The sequence below is a fragment of the Idiotropiscis lumnitzeri genome, chromosome 12 (genome assembly GCF_059441095.1).
Source record: "Idiotropiscis lumnitzeri isolate Australia: NSW breed Sydney's pygmy pipehorse chromosome 12, RoL_Ilum_1.0, whole genome shotgun sequence".
Classification (NCBI taxonomy): domain Eukaryota; kingdom Metazoa; phylum Chordata; class Actinopteri; order Syngnathiformes; family Syngnathidae; genus Idiotropiscis; species Idiotropiscis lumnitzeri.
Genome location: NC_142402.1, coordinates 7872117 through 7893104, shown reverse-complemented (window position 1 = coordinate 7893104; position 20988 = coordinate 7872117). Strand labels below are relative to the sequence as shown.

General features: G+C 40.9%; 1 protein-coding gene across 1 annotated transcript; it reads right to left on the bottom strand.

The window, feature by feature from the left end:
- Window positions 1-755: 755 nt before the first annotated feature.
- Window positions 756-16343, bottom strand: col6a2 (collagen, type VI, alpha 2). Its single transcript, XM_088312021.1, has 32 exons — window positions 16167-16343; window positions 13256-13344; window positions 13018-13118; window positions 12784-12927; window positions 11523-11885; window positions 11403-11423; window positions 11261-11326; window positions 10752-10850; window positions 10636-10662; window positions 10524-10550; window positions 10369-10413; window positions 10183-10236; window positions 10048-10110; window positions 9917-9979; window positions 9776-9829; window positions 9668-9703; window positions 9522-9584; window positions 8652-8714; window positions 8505-8567; window positions 8364-8426; window positions 8237-8287; window positions 8068-8166; window positions 7940-8002; window positions 7810-7845; window positions 7685-7730; window positions 7450-7602; window positions 7286-7380; window positions 6438-6619; window positions 6180-6358; window positions 6067-6105; window positions 3812-4155; window positions 756-1626 (listed from the first exon to the last, which is right to left on the bottom strand). The coding sequence occupies exons 2-32, from the start codon at window positions 13329-13331 to the stop codon at window positions 1360-1362; spliced, it is 3045 nt and encodes a 1014-aa protein (XP_088168147.1). The 5' UTR covers window positions 13332-13344; window positions 16167-16343; the 3' UTR covers window positions 756-1359.
- Window positions 16344-20988: the final 4645 nt, after the last annotated feature.

The following is a 20988-nucleotide window of genomic DNA, read 5'->3' as shown; positions in this document are numbered from 1 at the left end:
TCTGAGCCGGACGTACTAATCAAATGTGTCACTTTGTTGCCTGTATGTTTATATATCCATCTTCTGTACCGCTTCTCCTCACTAGGGTCACGGGGGGTGCTGGAGCCTATCCCAGCTATCTTCAGGCAGTACGCAGGGGACACCCTGAACTGGTTGCCAGCCAATTGCAGGGCACACAGAGACGAACAACCATTCGCACTCACACCTAGGGGCAATTTCGTGTGGTCAATCGGCCTGCCATGCATGTTTTTGGAATATGGGAGGAAACCGGAGTACCCGGAGGAAACCCACGCAAGCACGAGGAGAACATGCAAACTCCACACAAGATGGCCGGATCCGGGATCGAACCCACGCCCGATGCTGTCTCTCACTGTGAGGCCATTGTGCTAACCAGTCGGCCACCGTGGGGCCTACATTTATGCAATACTATTAAAAAATAGGGCCATTAACAAAATTATGAAAAAAAAACATCCATGTTATGCTGTTTTTGCATTTATTGATATACATACACATTTATACTTGAGGATTCAATCCCAAACTGAAATAAACTTTAAGATTTGGTCTGTTTTCAATGATGAAGTTATTCTTCAAAAACAAAAGTACTGCCACAAGATGTGGATTTGGTTGTGAAGCGTAACTACTCTTAAGCAATGGGCTCAATGAAGAGAAGAAAGAACATGTGACAAATAATAACTTCCTCGACCTTAATACCATGGGTCGCAACACACATGCATTTTCAAACACAAGAGACACAGTTGGAGTTACCACATTAGGCTTTATTTGGATTTTATGTTTACAGATGTAGCTGTTCTGGGATTTTTATGAGCCTGTGCTATCTTATGTGGTTGATCCTGCGACATTTACGTGGGATATGAGAGCGTGTTTTGACTCCTCTGACAAACTAATGTACAGTGTATTATAATAATGTAAAACTCTCAGAACAACAATGGCGTTGTTATTTTCTCTACTTTAGCACCTTTCATGTAAAAATACTGACTTTGTGACAACAGTGAGAGAGAAAAAGAAAAACCTTGAAACAGCCTACAATTAGTTTCATACAAATGCATATCATACAAATCTTTGATGAGTGTCTTTAGGTTGGACAGCTAACCATAGATTTAGAATGAATAGAACAAGCAAGTGACGGATGATTGGCCCAACTTAAATTGTTATTTTTTTGTAAAACAATCTCCACCCTTATCATTGGGATGTCAAGCTGCATCAGTGCTTTACATTCGGTAATGATCATGCTCATAGAGGTTTGTTTGGTGCTTTTGTGTTCACGTGTACGCTGAAGGACTGCTCCTTCTTTCATTCTACGGATTCTAATTCTATGGCATAGAGCTTTGCAGTTCCTCACTAGCATATCCAGCGGAGGAAACGCTCAAAGAAAGACGGCTTGTTCATCACGGCGTAGTCATCGCCTCTGAAGATGGACGACATGTCACCTAGCGCCAACTTCCGCAGCACCTCCTCATCTGTGTCACTTCCAAGGGCGATCACTGTGGGAACACCCTCAGCTCGCTTCATTGAAGACACGCCCTCCTCCAGCTGCTCGCTGGAGGTAATGCCATCAGTGATGAACACAAAGGCCAGCTCAGCGTTGCGACGAGCCAAGCGGTTCCCCTGCAAAACACATGAGGAATGGTTTAAATACGTACGATCTATGTCTATGTCTACTCCATGTTATGTTAATGTAAAAGGGCGATTGTTATTTTTTTGACTTTACAGCAATGACTTTTTGAGAGAGTGCTTCATTAAAGTCACAGAAATAATGTGCACTGAGAAAACATAAGCTTGTCCACGTAGAAAGTCCAAAATATCTTTCATTCTGTTTTTACTTATCAAATGTAATGAGAACAGATGACACAGACAGCACCCAGCTGTTGTTGTTGTTGTCTCTTCTAAATTATGGAGCAGTTGCTTGATGTGAGGAGTCTGAACAACAACAATGGCTAAGTGGGTTTTGGAACTCACAGTATCTTCAGCATGTGGTTCGCTTAATAATATAAAGATTAAGAAAAAATGTGGAAATGGCTCTATGTCCTTTGCTGTCCAGTCCTAGCCCTGAGCAAGATGCTGAATCCCCACACTCGAAAAACAGATAACTTTAAAAAAGACTACCAATTTTGTTGGTTAAACTTATATTGCTTACATTAACCAAGAGACTGGGTGAATTTGAACAATTCAGTTGGTTATGGGACTATCACAGTTACTGGAAAGTCAAAAAAACAATGAAATTGGTTGCAGAGAGTACACATCACGAGCCCAACCGCTTGGATGTGTGGCAGCGTGTAGAAAATACGGACATAGAGAACAAGTATATTAATTTAGAATTAATTGTAATTAATTTAATACATTTTTATTTATCTACCGGAAATTGTAATTAATACATCTCATTTTATTAACCAATGAACCCTCGATACGAACTAGAGAGGGAGAAACTTTCTTATGTAGTTTTATCGTAGTATATATTTTCTTGTATTGTATTCTTGGTTGTGATGAAGCGGCATGGTGGCTGACTTGTTAGCATATCATCCTCACAGTGCAGAGGTTGTGAGTTCAAATCCTGGCACTGGCATTCTTTTGCGTGCTTTGCATGTTCTTCTTCTACCCCGTGTAGTTTAATTGAACACTCTAAATTGTCCCTCGGTGTGGATGGCTGTTTGTCTACGTGTACCCTGAGATTGCCTTTTTTTTTTTTTAAATTTACGAATATCTTGGTTAAATGATTGTATGCATAAATTGGTTGAAAAAAAAATGCCATTCTAGATTGGTTATTTTTAACCCAAGGAGTGGTCAGACACATAACTACCAACTAGAGTGGTCAAATGTAACCAATTTTTGGTCAAATTGAACCAATTTGATTTTAGGGTGCAGTTAGTCCAGCCGGAGACTGATGTCATCAGCGTAGGTATTAGGCAAACTGTTGATTCTTCCTATGAGGTATCAAAAATCATGGGCATCATTGACCACTGGCTTATACACACTCCACCCAAACAACAAATCAAAACTACAGCTAAAGCCAAGAGATGCATAGGCCATAAAACAGGGAAAATTAACGACTGGCCTGCATTTAACAGTCAGAAAAAAGGCCACTTTAAATGCAAAGACATGTTTAATGTTAACCTATGCGCTGTTGCTTTCCGGTGTTGTCACTTCTAATTTTGTCCTGACTTGTAGTTGTTTACTTTCCTTTGGAATAATTGGACACAAGTTATCTCGTATTTACTCTTTTATATCAAGTGTTAATGTTCAAGACTCGTCTGGAGCATTTTTGTGGTCGAATGTTGACTCCCTGGGACAGAAGATATCTTCTGCATGACTTCTGATTAATGCAAGACGCACACTTGAACTTTGTTTGTCACGCTGCATGCCACCTCCAAAGATGTCTATAAAGGGGCCTTCTGCTTCAGCTAATGCTGCGTCTTGATAAGAGACGAAAAATGGACATTCTCCTATAACCAGTATAAACTTCTCCCGGGCTGTAAATAGTAAGCCAGAGAAATTATTTTCACAAATTCCACACCAAAAAGGAGACCAAATATTGCTGTTACAGGATGACGTAGAACCTGAGACTGACGTCGGATGACCGACAGTATTTTTAGGCCAAGATGAGTTGGGATCATTTAAAGTTTGGGTTTGGTTCACATGTGGTCTAGTGGGGTTAAGGGCGTAACCTGGCAATTTGTTAGCATTCTGGACTCAAGTCACTGTCATGAGGTAACCAGAACGCAGCACATATTTATATTACAATTCTCAGAGGTTACGGCCGAGACATGACGTCAGTGCGAGTGTGTGTTCTGTTTACCTGTGCACCTGATCGATAAACCACATTGTTGACAGCATGGATGATTGCGTTGCCCAGAGCCGAGGAAGAGTCCATGTAGGTGACTCTCGCCAGCGAATCAGAGATCACCGTCAGATTGTGTGTGAGTGCAAACTCTACTCGCTGTTCTGTCGGACTGCCGTACTGCACCAACGCAAAACGGGCATTCCTCTCATCTGACGGGCCATTCGCAAGGGTGAGGCGACGAGCCATGTTTTCAATGAATTCCTTGGCTCGGCGGTGGTTCTCCAGTCCCATCCTCTCTGAGCCGTCCAAGAGGAAAACCACATCCACCGGCCGTTGCACACAGCTGGCCACAGCGGGCTCTGGAACACACACCCACCCACGCACACACACACACATACACATACAAACACATTATGTCTTAAACATCAGATAGCGTATCCAGGGAGCACTTGATTGCTGTTTTTGTAAAGTCTGTATCTTCACCAGGAAACCACTGTATTTGCTTTCTATACCAATTTATTTGGTTACAATCTATAACATAGTGAATACATCCAGTTCTATACAACATTCACATTTCCTAGTTGCAGTCACTGAGCTAATATGACAAAAAGAGCTGTGATGAAAGGTTGTCATCAATTGTCTTAGTCAATGCACTACAAGCCAAGCCACATGCAAAAAACATGCACAAATAAAAACCATCGGTGGTTTTAATTCTGTTCAAAAGATTAAAGCACTATAATTACATCCAAGATTAAATTAATCAAAACAACACCATACATCTTCCGATTCATACACAATGGAGTGTGGAATATGACCTTTGTGGCACATCAGTACGTATCATTCACAGAGTCAAAGCCAAAATGAAAGGTTACAACTTGCAACCATGGCTGTGTGCAAAACGGCAAATCTTTTAAAGTCATTTGAGTATTTCCGCAAGCTAGTGATTCACAATGGAAATAAGGCTTCATCACCAAGCCACCTTCCACAGAAGAAGCATAAATGGCTCTATGGAACTTTCTTCCAAAAAATGGATGACATCCATTATGCGTCATAATTTAAGTTCCCTGGAAACACTCCCAGGTTCAGAAATGAAGAAAGGATTCCTTGTTTTGCTTTTCAGAGGCTTGACATATAGTCATTAGACAAAAAGTCCAGCCTTGTGTCATGCGATTCTCTCACATCAGACCACATGTGTATTGCACATATCTGGATTAAAAGGTGCAGTGTTGTTAAGATCTCTAAATCCAGCATTAAGCATATTCACGAGGTAGCAAGGTTAGCATATTAGCATTAGCAGAGCCCGATAGCTTTCACAGGGTCTCCCATTATGTCTCCATAGACATATTTGAAGGAGTCGATGAACAGCTGGGTCCACTGCTGCCTGTCTGTTCCCTTGGCCAGTTTTGCTCGTTGGGCTGCGTATGCCATGGTTGCCACGCCAACACCATATTGTTCCTTGCCCAGTTGATTCAGAAGGCCAGCGACACCCTCCAAAGAGGTAGGGACCAATGAGGGGGTGCCTTCCTCGGCCAGAGGCCTCCATGCGGGAGGGCCTTGCCATGAAGTGAAGCGCCCTCCTGCAACAAGGGGGCGGAATAACATTGTGGGCGGGGTCCCACGAACGCCACGTAGAAAATAAGATGTTGAAGGTGCACTGAGTTTCATCACGTGTGCTGAGGTGTCAGTGAGGATCAAATAAAATTCTATTCAGTATTAGTAAAGCACTCTTTGGGCAAAGGGTTTTTGGATGTACAATTCGTTGACTGTCGTAAATCCATATCTATTATTTTACTTATTATTAGTCAATATGTTCCTACATGGACGTATGTTGATGTTAGGACAATAAATCACAAGCGTGAGGAGAATAAGTTTGTAAAAGCCCTTTTTACTTGTTGCTACGATTATATTATTGCCAGTGATGTTACAACATGTTACATGTTGCGAAAGAGTTTTATAAATAAAAATGTATTGTTTTAGTAATATATAGATATTACTAGAATAGCAAAAATTGTAGTAGCGATGGAGTCACATTGTGGTTAAACTGGGAGCATAATGGATGTTTTTCTTAACATCTTGGTGTTCTAAGGCTTGTATGCTTCATACATACTGTTATGCAGACATTGTCGTGAAATGCAATCAGTGGCACTGGCTCATGTGGTATCAACACAATCAAAGACCAAGAAGCACCAAGTCAGACGCATGCCGTAACGCAAGTGTCAGACTCTGACAAATGCCATAAATCCAATTAATAAACCCTTTTAAAAGCTTACCTGTCTTACATGGCAGGTCGGGGCATACAACAATGGGATCTAAATCAAAGACATACACTGAATTAGCGCGGATTTACTTTAAAACCTATTGTGACCTGTTCATGTCCACGTACCTGGGCAGAGGACTGTCTCGATTTTGTCAATGAACTCCTCAGCAATCAGGTCAGCAAAGCGCCTCATGCCCAGCACCCTTCCATCCCTCTGGCAGGCGATACTCTTCAGAATTTCATTCTCCTCAATCTGGTCGAACATGTCTCCAATACCGATGGCGCTCACATCAACGCTGGGATCACTGCACAAACACGCCCCACATCATTGGCTCAATGTTTGTGTTTACATAATTCTCCAAAGTCATTTCCAGTGTTAGGCACCTGCATAGGTAGGTGAGCAACGAATCATCATCTCTGGGGTCGAAACGTCCGTCGGTGATAACCACCACGGTGACGTTGGCTTTCGCTCTTCGGCTGTCGCGGATCAGATTGTCGTAGGCGTATTTCAGAGCAGATGGAGTCCATGTTCCTCCAGCGATCCACTCCATGCGCTTCACTGCATCCTGAACATGAAGACAACCAATAAGTGGTCTGTGAAGAGTGGAGGCAAATTATTAATTAACATAGAAAGTGAATTTTTGCTGTATTTTAGTTCCTACAATTCTGTCAGGTGACACTTTGCACTTTGTGAGAGTTGAAAGTGTTTAGGTAACAAACACAACAGGGCCAGAACCGCTACAGCTATTTTTTGTGCCACCGTATGTTACAGTTGAAAACCAAAGAAATGGAAATAAAACTAAAAATTTTGTGATGTCGCCGCAAAACAGTCACTCCTGACTCCTGACTGTTCATTGCACTAAAGAAAAAATAATTTTACACTTGTGTGAAGTAAAGAATTGGTGAACGTTCCATGATGGTTGATGGAGCAGATAAATTACATTTCAATCACTGCTTATGGGAAAAATTTGTTTAAAAGCACGAATGCCGATAGTAAATGACATCTAAAAACTAAAAAAATAAATAAAGATTTTTTTGATCAGTCTTTCATAAAAATGTAAAATACAATAATGTGTATGCCAGTTTCCCGAAGAAAGGACCTAAGGACCTTGATCCTAAAATAAAAATGCAATCTATTGATTGCTTGATTCTACAAATTTAAATCAAGTCCGACTTAAACTGAGCAACATGAAAATGTTAAGCTACCACAACTGTCCACATTTGTGTGTGACCTTAAAAGAGGAGAGTGAATCAATTTTGGGATCATCTAGACGGATGGCTTGGAAAGTTCCACTGTGACTGTACTGAACGACTCCCACTCTTGTGCCTGGAAACAAAACCAAGTTGAGAGACATGTCGTAGGACATTTCTGATGCTTGAGTTGACGAAGGATTACCTGTTTCTGACTCCGGGTCTTTGGCCAGGGATCCCAGTCGGTTGATGGTGTTGATGACAAAGTTTTTCTCCAAAGTGAAGTTGGTCAGACCAACTGACTCAGAGCTGTCGATCACAAACACAATGTCCAAAGCACCACATCGTTTTTCACAATCTGCAAACAAAAGACAAAGAATTAGGATGTGAAATTCCGTCAAATGATTCGAATGAGCTCAAGAATTGCACTGGAGGCTCACCACAGCAGCCGCATGTTTCCCTGATGTAATTCATGACATCACATTCCTGGAGAAAGAAATGATCAATATATACAATATATCATATCTTTCACATTCAAATTAATGTGATTAAAAAAGAGTCTTACAGTGAGGCCAGGGTCTCCCTCAGGACCAGAATCTCCCTGAAGGCGAAAAGATTTGTCGATTTGAACGTGTAGCACTATTCCCTGACATCACCATCAAATTACTTTGATGCATTTTTTTTTGTTTACTTACATCACGCCCAAGATCTCCTCTACCTCCTCGAGGACCAGGCTCACCCTGAGGTCCTGGTTCACCCTTTAGAAAAAGAAGTTACTAATGTACGATACACAGAATTCACACAACAAACAAGTGATACTTACTGCCTCTCCTGGTGTCCCTTTATTTCCGGGATCACCCTTGGGACCACAGTCTCCTCTGCTACCACGGGGTCCACGATTTCCCTTCTCTCCCCTCTCACCCTACAGAAAAGCAGTGAAATGTTGGGGTACAGCTCACACGGGCGAGAACATTTGCAACAGTTTTTGGTACCGATGATCCTCTCGGTCCAGGATAACTGAAGCCGGGCCTTCCTAGGTCTCCCTGAATTGATGTGAACAAAACAATTAAAACACTCGTCATGTGACATCAAATGCGCTGAAAAGAGAAAGACATCCACCTTTGGTCCAACTTGTCCTGGATCACCTCTTGGCCCAACATCGCCAGGATCACCTCGTGTACCCTACGATGAAGACAAACTAAAGTTTATGTCCATAAGTGCAGTTTTTGGTGATATTCGCAATTGGATCATTTGACTTACATTTCGTCCTGATTCTCCTGGTGTACCTGGTGGTCCTCTGGGGCCTGGAAGACCATTGTCCCCCTGTTTAGATGAGAGATGATTGATAACAGGCCAAATAAATTGAAAGTTAAAAAAAGTTAAAAACATTTGAGAATGTCCTTGTACCTTTGCGCCTTTGTTTCCTGATTCACCCGGAAGTCCCCTCAAGCCTTCTGATCCCATTTCACCCTAAATATAAAGAACAGTACATTACTGGTTGAGTAATGTGTGACAAAACCAGAGTGCTTTTGCCAATAAGTGTTACCACAAACCAAGTTAAAAAAATTGTTATTGAATACAAACTGAAAAAAAATTATGATGAATTCGACAAGTCAATAATAGACCAGTCAATAGGCGAGTGCACGTTAAAGGGGAAGTGCCCCCTCCCCAAAAAAAATTGCAATAAAATGTTTTGTTTGTATTCCAAACATGGCATTCTAATTTCTAATGCGTTTGTGGAATATGAGTTAAGCAGCAATATTCAACCGATTTTAGCCATTTCAGGGGGCAGCGATTTTCTCACTTGCGTCGACTGGAAAATGATATCACAGTTGCTCTGGGCTCAGGTAAAGACCAATGACGGCAACTATGATGTCATTTTCAGTTGTCGGCAAGTATCAAAATGCCCACTAAGTGAGATGTACAAAAACGGGTGGATTTTGCTGCTTCACTCATATCGCACAAACACAATATTAATCAGATTGCCATGTTTTATATAATAGGCTTGCAGAGAACATATTCTTGTCAAGAAAATATTTGGGGAACATCCCCTTTAACACGATATTGTAAAGAAATCGTCCTCCTTCACCTGGTGAAAACAAACCAGATTATTTTTTAGACAACACTAGGATTGGATTGATTGCTGGAACTTTCTCACCACTCATGGGCTGTACTAGAGTTAGTTTTAAATAATAGGTGCTGTCTGACATCAAGGATAAATTTACATTCCACAACTTAAATGAAAGGGTGCTGTTGTGAAAGCACACTAAGTCATACCTTGTCCCCCCTGACTCCATCTGGTCCTTGAGCACCCTTTGGTCCATAATCTCCTCGCCTCCCCTAAAACACAAAAACAATGCAAAATCCTAACCAATTCAAAAACTGAGGAAAAAAACAACAACTAGCGGATTGTTTGTCCTTACGGGCTCTCCTCTCGATCCAGGAAGTCCTGGGGTGCCCTAAAAATCAATACACACATCAGTAAATGTGAAACAATCAAAGATTTTTGGGTAACATTTTGATAGCCTTACAGCAGATCCTTTCAGTCCAGGCATGCCAGGTGATCCAGGACTTCCCCTTTCTCCCTGTGAAAAATGGGCCACAATGTTATTCCATCCTTCGAAGTGCTTTCAGGGTTAGTCATTGATATGAGTCTTTCTCATCCTCATTACCTTAGGTCCGCCTTCACCAGTATTGCCAGAAGGACCAGATCTTCCAGGACGCCCAGAATCTCCCTACAGGCACATCATTACCAAGTGTTACGGATGATACATTTGATTTCATTGGAGTTTGGTTTGGATACCTTATCTCCAGTAGTTCCAGCAAGACCATGTTCACCGACATCTCCCGGGTGACCATCAGAACCCTGCAAGGATAACGCATATTCTTAAAGAGCTCCGAACACCTGTTCAATGATTCCCTGATAATGTCGTCATACTCTGTCTCCTGGATCTCCTTTGCAGCCAGGAGCGCCTATCCTTCCAATTTTACCCTGTGAGAAAATGTCATAAAATCACAAGTGGAACACAAAACAAAGTAACAAAGGGTTCTTTGCGTACAATATTGTCATTGTTCCATTTGGTAATGAAAATCAAACAGTAGCTAAGTGAAATATTATTCTCACCTTCTGTCCATCTGTTCCATTGCGTCCTGGGATTCCGGCAACACCCTGATGACAAATACAAGATACATTTAAGAAAGGAAATGATCACTCCTCTGAATTACTAAGGGATAATCAATAATAATATTAATCTTTAAAGAAAAAAAACAAAGCTTTACCTTTTTCCCTTGAGCTCCCAGTTCTCCCTGTGAACAAACAGGTCATTAACGTTCACTCTTCATGATCCTTTTCTGCTTACCAATTTGTAACAGATTAAAACTAAAACCTTACCTTCTCGCCTTTAAGTCCTGGTTCTCCCTTCACAGAAGTAAAAGAAAAAAGAGAATCAGAGATGCAGCAAAACTCACACCCTCAGGTTGTAAAAGCTGGTGGAAGATTGGTCTTACTTTGATACCAGGCTGACCGATGGGTCCTTCGATACCTGGGTCACCTGGACGACCCCTCTGTCCTTTGGGACCTGGATCACCGTTGTCTCCTTTAGCACCCTACAGTGAAAAAGGAGGCACAGTTCACAAGGATGAAAGTGGAAAAGTGTACAAACTCACACCTGTTCGACCTGTTGCCCTCTGGCAGGCGCTACAGATGCATCAAATCAAGGACCAATAGACTGAGAAACAGTTTCTTTCCGAGAGCCATCTCCATACTGAACTCTCACACACACACGAGACCACCCTAACCTTGCAAAACAGCATTGTGATGTGTTTCTATATGCCCTATTCAGTACTGAATTCCATTGCACTGTCTTCTTTATTTATCTAATTTATATATTTATCTGTATTATTGTTGTATTGCACTGGAGAGGGGAGCCCTCTAATCTCGTTGCACACTTGAGTACAATGACAATAAAGGGATTTCTATTTCTATTCTATTTCAAGCAAGTGTATGCAAAACTTACTTTCTGTCCTCTGTGGCCTTTTGGACCCAGTGGGCCTGCTGTCTCGAGGCAAGAGACTTTGTAGCACTGTAGAAAATGAAGAGAAAAAAATCATTGACCTTGTATTCGGGAAAGTCTTTATCATTCATCCTTTTTGTATTACCTCCACAAATGATTGATGTTTCTGTGAAAAAAAGAGAGAAGAAGAAACAAGGTGTTATAAAGGAGAGGGTTTCAGTTCAGTCCACGTGTGCTTGCATTTGTAGCGTTGTGTTTTACTCACCATAGTCTTTATGATGCGGTCAATGGTGTCCGTCTGGATGATAGGTCTTCCAGAGCTCAGATCAACAGCCATGAAGTCCCTCCTGTAGACAGTCGCTGGAGCGTTGGCAATCTCCCTCAGTCCGGTCTCATCAATATTCTTGGATGCCGCCACCACAAAAATACGGATGCCCTCATCACGTGCCCTTTCCGCTGCCACTTTGATACCCCCGCAGGGGTTTCCAGTCACATGGCCATCGGTGATGACCACGGCAAATCTCAGAGCGCTGGGGTATGTGGGCGAGCGCAGCATTTCCATGGTCATGTTGGTGAGGGCGCAGTCCGTGTAGGTGCCCTTACCGAGGTACCGAATTCCTCTGACACCCTGGAAACAGGAGATGATAGATTTTTTTTTAAATTTGTGTTAAATTCTCCAGCCAGTCTATTAAACGATTATCTTGTGGTTTAGGGTATGTTATAAATCACTTATTTTTTTCTGGTGATGGAAAACATCTGCATGGTTGATTTGTAAGGTAAAAAAATTGTGTACTCAAGTCCAACAAAAATTTAAAAACAAATCAAAACAAAAAAACAACCACAAAAAAAAAAAAAAAAAATATATATATATATATATATATATATTCCCTTTTCACTTCAGATGACTGGCTTTGACATTGCAAAAATTTTAAGTAAAATGATTTAAATTGGGTTTTTTTTAGCGTTTGTCCCAAAACATAAATGAATTTACTTTCCATTCAATGTTAGTATCATTATGTCAATGATCAATGGTAGCGTAAAGATGGACCAACCAATTACGGCGAACGGACTGACATCATAAATCAGATCATTTTAAAGATGCTTATTTAAAAATCTTTTTAAAAGGATGTGTTGTCTCCCTGAGAAATGCTTCAAGGATTGCAGTGAGCAGAACATTTTAGAGAAAAATAGAAGAAATCCACCTCGATGTATCAACCTATGATCCTGACAAGAAGGTCAGACCCAGGAGAAAGGCCAGTTGGATCCAGGAGACTTCCACATGGAAGTCTCCTGGATCTTTCAACCGTCAAAGGGTTTGAAGATGATTTCTGAACATTGGCAGGAAGTGTGTGAGCAAACAGTTATTTTGCAAAAGTAAGTCTTTTTAAACTACTATAGACTCCATTAAGATGTCTTCTTTCACCCCATGGGGAAGGATGGAAAATCCAAAGCTAGTTACACTCGATACTTGAATGTTTATCATGATGATATGAATCACAGTGCGTAAGTGCGTCCGCGTGACTTACAGAGATAAAATCAATCTTGGATCCGATGCGGCTGAACACTTGCTGTCTCTGGGAGAAGTGCAGTCCACCGATATTCCAGTTGATTCGCACAGCACCTCGAATTTCGGCCGCTTCCAAACGATCTGCAAATTGCTCACTGAAGAGCTAATATGGAAAAATGCAACACAATAAACAAGTTGACACAGATATCATTATAATGCACTTTCCGTAGTCGATCTGCCTTTAAAAACGAACCTTAATGCTCTCTACGAGTGATCCAGGGGGAGTCTCCTGCAGGGCGATGGTCTCAGACGTGTCAATAGTGAAGTACACATCAATAGGACATTCTCTCTTCTCTGGAGCGTAATCAAAAGTACAAGGACACAGGTGTTATCAGGATGATAAGTTGTGTTGATGAAGTGGAGGTTGTATGGAGAAAACATATTTCTTTAAGTGACTAACTAAGTCTTTTTGTAGATAATCATTGACTTACTGCTGCATTCGGGGACCTGGGCGTTACATAGGGCTCCAAAAATAAAGCACAGAGCAATGACCTTCAACCCCTCCATCTTCTTGTCTTTTCTGTTAAAAAAGAGATGGAAATGCACACAACTATGAGCCTCCCCAAAAATAAGATTGTTAAACAAACAAGAATAAGAAATTTTAACTTACAGACTAATTAGAAAGCATATTGATGATAGAGAAAAAAAACTTGGTACTTAACAACTCAGCGCCAAGTGCGCAATGCCATTAGGCTTCTCCTTTCCGCACAAATCATGCATCAATTTTCTCTTCAACTCTTAGGGTCATGGGTGAGGTGGGGGACACTCGGGATTGGTCGCCGCCCAATCATATATTGCACACAAACAGCCGTTCACACTCACATTTAAAAGTCTGAAAAATGTCATTTTTAATGACGCTCACTTGTGTGTCTTTGAATGTGGGGAAAAAGCCTGTGTACTTGGGCGGGAGGAGGGCGCTGGGGGTGGACCAGACAAGCGAGAGAACATGCAAATTCCCCGTAGAACCCAGAACCTCTCAACTGTGAGGCAGATGTGAAAAAAACACTAGTTCACCTTGTTGCCTATATTGAAATAAGTAATTGTGTCTACCATACATGAATTTACTTTGTTATTATTCTGTTACTGTGGTGTCAGGTGAAGCGAGAAGGCCACTGCGACACTATTAAAACATAACTCCAACCAGTATTGTGCCATTGTGACCACATAGGAATTACTTAGCTGGGTACAGCAATGAAGGACAGGGATTTCTAAAGATGTCCGAGGGGCTTTGATGCCAAGAAATGAAAATGATGTGGCTTGACATCCACATTGAACAAGAAATGGGGGAATGCCCCTTACGAGATGATCAGGCTGCAATGGATGCCAAGTGGGCAAGATTTATCACATAATATGTATGATACTATTCAATGTCAGTTGAAATAATTAGAAAGTCAATCAAATGAAGTGCTGCGGGTTGACAACTTTGGTGAAGTGTATACCGGCAAAGGTAACATTAAAAGATGGCGAGGGACAAGATGAGTGGATTCCCAAGAGACATAACATAAGCAGCTTAATATATATTTGACTATTTATTTCATATTGGAGCAATCAAAACCTGTTTATAATTACTGAATACATATTTTTTCCGTATTTTAGTAACAGTTGCCAATGTTTTAGATGAGCATTCAGCGTTCCTGGGATGAAACTGGACTATTACATTTACAAATTTATCAAAGAAAGTAAAGCTTCATGACATCTCAAATTCATCTTTATTGAGTCTTCAGATTTGAAATATCAAATCATTCAATGTTTACAAATAAATGTTGCAAAAAACAACAACATTCAAATAAACTGAGTGTGTTCAAGTGTGAATACTCTGTGCATGTGCGTGCATACGTACATGCGTGCGTGCATGTATGAATTTTATTCAGTATAAAAATGAATGTTGATTGTTGATAATTTTGTTTTGCTGACCCTGACTCTGATATGACTTTGGCCACCCCATGGCCACCCCAAAAATAAAAGTCTAGCTCCGCCTCTGCAGGGATGTCAAAGCCCTTTTCATTGTCCGTATGGATTTCTTCAGCGATATGACAATAAAAAACATGCAAATGTATGGTCATCCCGTCACTCGGTTTAGGAATGGGAAGAACCAATTTCCAATAATTTGGTTCCTTAGGATAGTTTTTTTGCTTGCTAGACAATAGCGCTTATTGATTCATGTAACGTCTCAAATGAGTGATGACATCACATGCGAGGAGTGTACTTTGAGTCTGAACTTTTTCCAACATGGTATGAAGGCAGAATCACTCTAAAATTTGGCTATAATTCACACAAAAAGATGTTATGGGATCTACTTGCAACACATGCAAACTTTAATTTGGGGATATAATTCCAATATGCAGAAGTATGTTTTGTATTATTTCATATTGTAAAATACTGTACATATTGATAATATATGGAAACATATATCTTTTGTATTACTGTATTTCATTCCCTTACCCAATCGGAATCGATAAGAGAATCAATAAGGGTTGATTTTTACATGTTGTTCACAATAAATTGAATTTGAAGTCATAAGTCATGGACAATTGTGGCATGCATATACTTAAAAATATTTTTTCCCCCTAAGTTATGAAGGTATTTGGTGGAAAATTTGGGTCATGTGTTTGCTGGTTTCAATCCCAGGAGACTTTTGGGTGAGAGGCAGGGTCACGCCCAGGAGTGGTCACCAGTCAATCGCAGAACATATTCAGTAACCAAACAGACATTCACAAGTCACTCAAATTCATAAATATGGACAATTTAGAGTCTTGAATTAACTTCACAAGCAATCATTAGTTTGTTGGAGACCCTAGTCGAGCATACAAACCCCACACAAAAAGGCCAGAGTTGAGAATTGAAAACCGTACCTTAGACCAGTGATGCTCACCATACATTGTGTACACTAAAAAAAAAGATTCTTCCAATAAAACACTCACAGTCATCAGCCAACGAAATACAATTTGAACTCCATAATGTTTAGAATCATGTTTCACGCCTGGTTTTGGGCCTTGTCAAAATTTCACATCTGACGACTAATTGTGTCTCCCTCTAGCGGACAGAAAAAAAAAGATGAGAAGAAATCGCTCATGCAGATGTTCCCACTCTGTTCAATGCCTGCCCGGAAAAGTGACGCCTTTTTAACTCAACCTGCAAAACTATGCAAAGGTGGATGAAGCGAGAATAGAGACAAAACAGAGAGTCTAACATTTTGTGGAATTCAATATAATTATTTTTTGTTTCTGCCACAACTCAGTTCATCTTTATACATATAAAAGCAAGAATGAACCAGATGAAGAAAAGTGCAGATGATCTGAAATAGGAATGCACGTTGTTGTGCATTAAAAAAGTGGCACTTACCCGAAATATTTCCAACTTCAAAACTTTGTGCACCGCTTGTCCAGTGTGGATTATTCCCTCATTTCAGTAAGGGGGAACAGAGGCAAAAAAGGGGGGAGAAACGGCAAATAAAGTCCTGGACACGCGTTAACTTTCCGCAGAAGAGCCGTCCGTTCGCTCTCCCGTCCCGGTCCAGCCTCAGTCGAAAGAACTGATCCCTCCTCCCGTACGCGCACTCGGGGTTCGTAAACGTCCACTTGGGGGCGCCGTGGCTCTGCAGGAACCACCGTGCGCGCACGCGCGCACGATAGGCCCATTGTAACGTTGGCCACTGCGGCAAGGAAATGTGCCAAAACTTGAGCTGGCTGTTAACCCCTCAGCACACAAGAGTGGTGGCATTGTAACAAAGTACTGCACAGTACTGTACCGAAAATGATTTCACATTTATGCATTTTGCTTGTTAGTTTTTCTGATCACTTTTTACATACTCTCCCTTATATTTGAAAACAGATATTTCGACTTTCAACTCCTTACTTTGTCAAAATAGGCGCGTTACTGTTTACAACCTCAACGGATGTTGACTCGTCATGAAAAAGAGAAGTAAATAGAAAGTGGGAAATGAAACTGCAGTTAAGATCTTGACTTAATTGACTGTGATCTTGAGAACTTATAAGGTGGAAAAAAATAGGGACAGCAGTGACATGGCGAAAAGTGAAACATTAACAACTATAGCAACTGATTTGAAGAATATTCATAAATATTTCCCGATGCCTGGCTTCATATAAGTTTGACGCTGGCTTCAGGGATAATAGTGGTGAATGAGTTGTGTCTTGTGAAATCTTATAAATCACCAGGTTTGTAAGCACATTTAAAAATCTGTACTTTTTAACTTTTTCTTATGTAAAAGCATTGAATCAATATTCACGTCTTTGCACAAGTATCATAGTAACTTAAGATTAAAGAGGGAATCATTTTGCCACCACTGACACACAAGCACGCATGCGTGCATGTGTGCCACATGCTCTTGAGTCCTCAGGCATTTTGTGATGTCCACAGAACATGTAGTCAAAGTCTAGAGAACCCGAATCGAGGACATATCCCCTTATTTTAAATACTTCCAGGCGATTCATCACAATACATGTGGTGAGAGAGTGAATAAACCAAAACAGGATGAAAAGCAGACTAAAAAGCTCCCACACTCGTATTCGCGAAGGGCCTTCCTTTGCTTGTGTCTGTTTGCAATTAGTTGGTGAAGTTACAGGAGTTTATGCACAGCGTAAACACTGACAGACGGTCCTTGAGCCTTCTCACCGACTTTACGTGTATAGGTGTGCGTTCATTTGCCCGTTCGTACTCGAGACATACTGGAAAATCTCCTCTTGAGAGGATTAACACACTTCAGCACTTCATTTGCGTCCATGTAAAGCCTGATGTCCGCCTCACTTTATCATCGCTGTGGCAGCTGCAGCAGCACATGTTCTCTCATGTCCGTTTGTCCAATTTGCTTGAATTTCGAAAGGGGCTTGCGGTGGCTTGCAGCCACTAATGTGTTATCCAGCTCAAAACACAAGGGTCAAAGGTTTTTAAATGCTCGTCCACATCTGTTACACGAATAACGGCCAGTCGGTGCAGCGCAAGAGACAAAGATATCGACATAAAATGGAACTTTGGAAGTCCATCACATTTGCTTGTTGATCGGAACTCTTTTCATAAGTTGACGTTCTGCATGACGACAAACCGTTTTTTTGTGAATAAATGTCATGGGAAAAATAGCCAAAGGAAAACCCAAATGCATGAAGCCAATGGCCTTGAATTGAGGGTCTAGAGGAAGATGTAACATTTCTGAACTGCCCATGGGGGTATTTGAAGGCAGATGTTCCAATGTCATTTCCGTAGTCATTTCACTTGGAAAATTAACCTTTTCCTTGCTTGTATACAAACGATTAGGTGAGTGTCTTCCCACATTTAACAACCAAGTTGTCTCGTCATGAAAATGTGTCCGTGAGTGAAGCAATCCGAACTTTTGCCACTCCGTTGCGTAACACTGTGACTTATCTACATAAAAGCACCCCACATTGAGTTTTTGTGCCCATGACATGGAAGCCAGGCTGGCTGAGCGCCCAGAGCCACTTTCAAGCAACATGCGCAGTCAGTTCACTAAACTTTCCGAAATACTAATTAAAAGCCAAATGGTAAGAAAAGCTGAATTGTTTCGTTGGATGCACCCTTTAGCATTGGCTAGCAAGGCTTCTGACAAACCGCATCTACTTGTTTGTTATCTAAACACGGAGGGGCGATGTGTCCACATTTACGGACGCACACACTAATTGACAAGTGTAATCAAGGGTCTGATGTTGAAGTTCTGCTTCCATTTGTGTAATGATTTTATTGTCTTTTTGGGCACTCACGTTTCACACTCCATTTTTGCAAGTAGAAGCAGCTTACTTGCCTTCGCCCGTGGTCCTCATAGTCGAACCGCAATATGCGCTTGGCAGTGGCTCAAGTGAGACGTGTCTAGAGACTCCTTTCAACAGACTGGGTCCATCTGGGAACATCCACAGTGTATTGAGAACCAATGCCACAACTGTAATTATTTATCAAGACGCATATAGCGGGAAGTAGTTATGGTGGGAATATGACAATACATTGATTGTCTCTATGATGTGCAAGTGGTATTGTGTCAATATTTGCTAGTTTGTCAGCAGGATTAGAAAAACAACAAAACTCTTTCTAATCAAGTATCATCATGATTCGTGATGCAACATTCTGTCGTCTGATGACAACCGCCATCTAACACACATAATGTCGGAGCGCGCACTAGCTAAAAAATGTTTAAATAATTTTAAATAATAATTTTCCCCTGACCTTAACCCTATTGAGAAAGCAATCGATGTATGAGGGTGGGAGACAGTTCATACCCAAGCTACAGCTCTGGGACGCTATTCTCAAGTCCCGAAAAGGAATTAACCCTGAAATTGTTCAAGAGCTCACAAGTTTTAAGGATACAAAGCTTATTAAAGCGTTATCAAGCAAGGGTTCCCAAATTTACATGTAACTAGGCCTGTTTATTCAAAAGTGATTTCAATCAAAAATATTTTATTTCATAAGGTCTTGTAATGCTACAAATACAACAATTGAGTCATTTATAGCCAATAAAATATCTTGAAATGCTGTTGTGCTTAATAATTTGGGACAGTGAACTTTGAGTCATTTATTGTATTTATTTAGTGTAAAAACTACTGTTAGCATTGGACAACGAAATTCGAAATAAACTCTAACAGCTTGATTCACATCAATTATCCCTGAACATCTGATTAAAATGTACTTTGCATACTAATTTGGAACATAGTGAGGTTCAGATCTTTAGGTGTGACAATGCTTTTCCACTTTTTAAGTAGGTAGGCTTATTTCTAATTAAATATTATGAAGTATTATTTCTAATTCTTGTCCAGCACTCCAAGCAGTAGACTGAAAAGTGGACCGTGCGCTGGACTTGTCACTGGTGAGTTATAGCGCAAATGTGAAGGAAGAATTAGCCAACAGCATCTGTATGCAAGCTATGTGAATGGCTCTCAAATTTAGAATCGAAATATTTCAAATTTATTAATGTCAATGATGGGAAAGTATCGTGGAATATGAGTCCATATCTAATTGGAGATAAGGCATTTTACCAAGGAAACACAGGAGGAGAGCGGATGAGGGAGAAAAAAAAAAAGAGGAGGAGCAGCTGGTCACCAGTGAATCTCATCTCTGTCTTCTCCATGGAAAAGTTTTTCCTTAAAAAGAGAAGACGAGGAGTGGAGCAATGTGCTGCGGATGGCGGAATAATGTGTTGGAGGGGGTGTTCTGGTCGCTCTTAAAACCGTGACTCATATAACAGGAATGGCCCTCTCCCCCAAATAAGAGTAAAGCAGCCTCTCTCTTTCACTCCCTTCATAGTTCTCACAAATGCTCTCTCAGTCTTTAATTTTTTTCCCTTCTTAATTTCTTTCACATGGACCAAGAAGACTTTTCAGTCCAGGGGGATTTCTGCATAATCTGTCCCGGAATCATAAACAGTTCCAGTATCACTTAACTTTTTCCGAAGAACTGCAAATTCACTTCATACAGTATGCACACATGCTCCCTGAGCACGGATGAAACATGACAAGAAAACATGTATGTGCACCATCATGCGCAGATTGACAGTGAGCCAAAACATGCCCAGAAGCAGCTTCTTTTTTTTTTTTTTTGTCACGTTGAGATGTTTTCCAGTGCAACTTCCGTGTGCAAAAGCACCAGTTTTAGTCTGAGCAGACAGTAAATTGTAATAATCTAACATATACTCCTCTTTATCGTGTTTCTCTTCGGAATCTGTGATCTCACGTTCTCCAGATGTGGTTTCTGTTGAGGCAAAGCAGCTGAGAGTCGTTACCTCGCCGCTTGAGTTCGTGCACGCACTTTACATTTGCACAGTCCCTGTGCTCGAATTCTGTCACTCGCAACGGATGTTTCTCGTGGAAAGTGGGTTGTGCTGAAGTCTGAGAGTAATTCAAAGGGCCTCCATGCAGCTTTTGAAAACAGGAGGAAGGAGAAAGTGCAGTCTCAGAAAATACTGCCATGGGCCAAGACAAATTTCAAAGGAACAGTCCTCCGTACACAAACATTGAGGCACACAAACACATGCACAAATGGACTGAAACAAACACACATTGCTGAATGCTTTGATTATACGCTCAGGATCTTAGAAATATCGAAAACTAAAATGAGTCTCGTTAAACTTGCACACTTAAACACATAGACACAGCAGCAAATGAAACAGTGGCTCAATATCAAGTCTCAAACATAACTCACGCTGAGATGG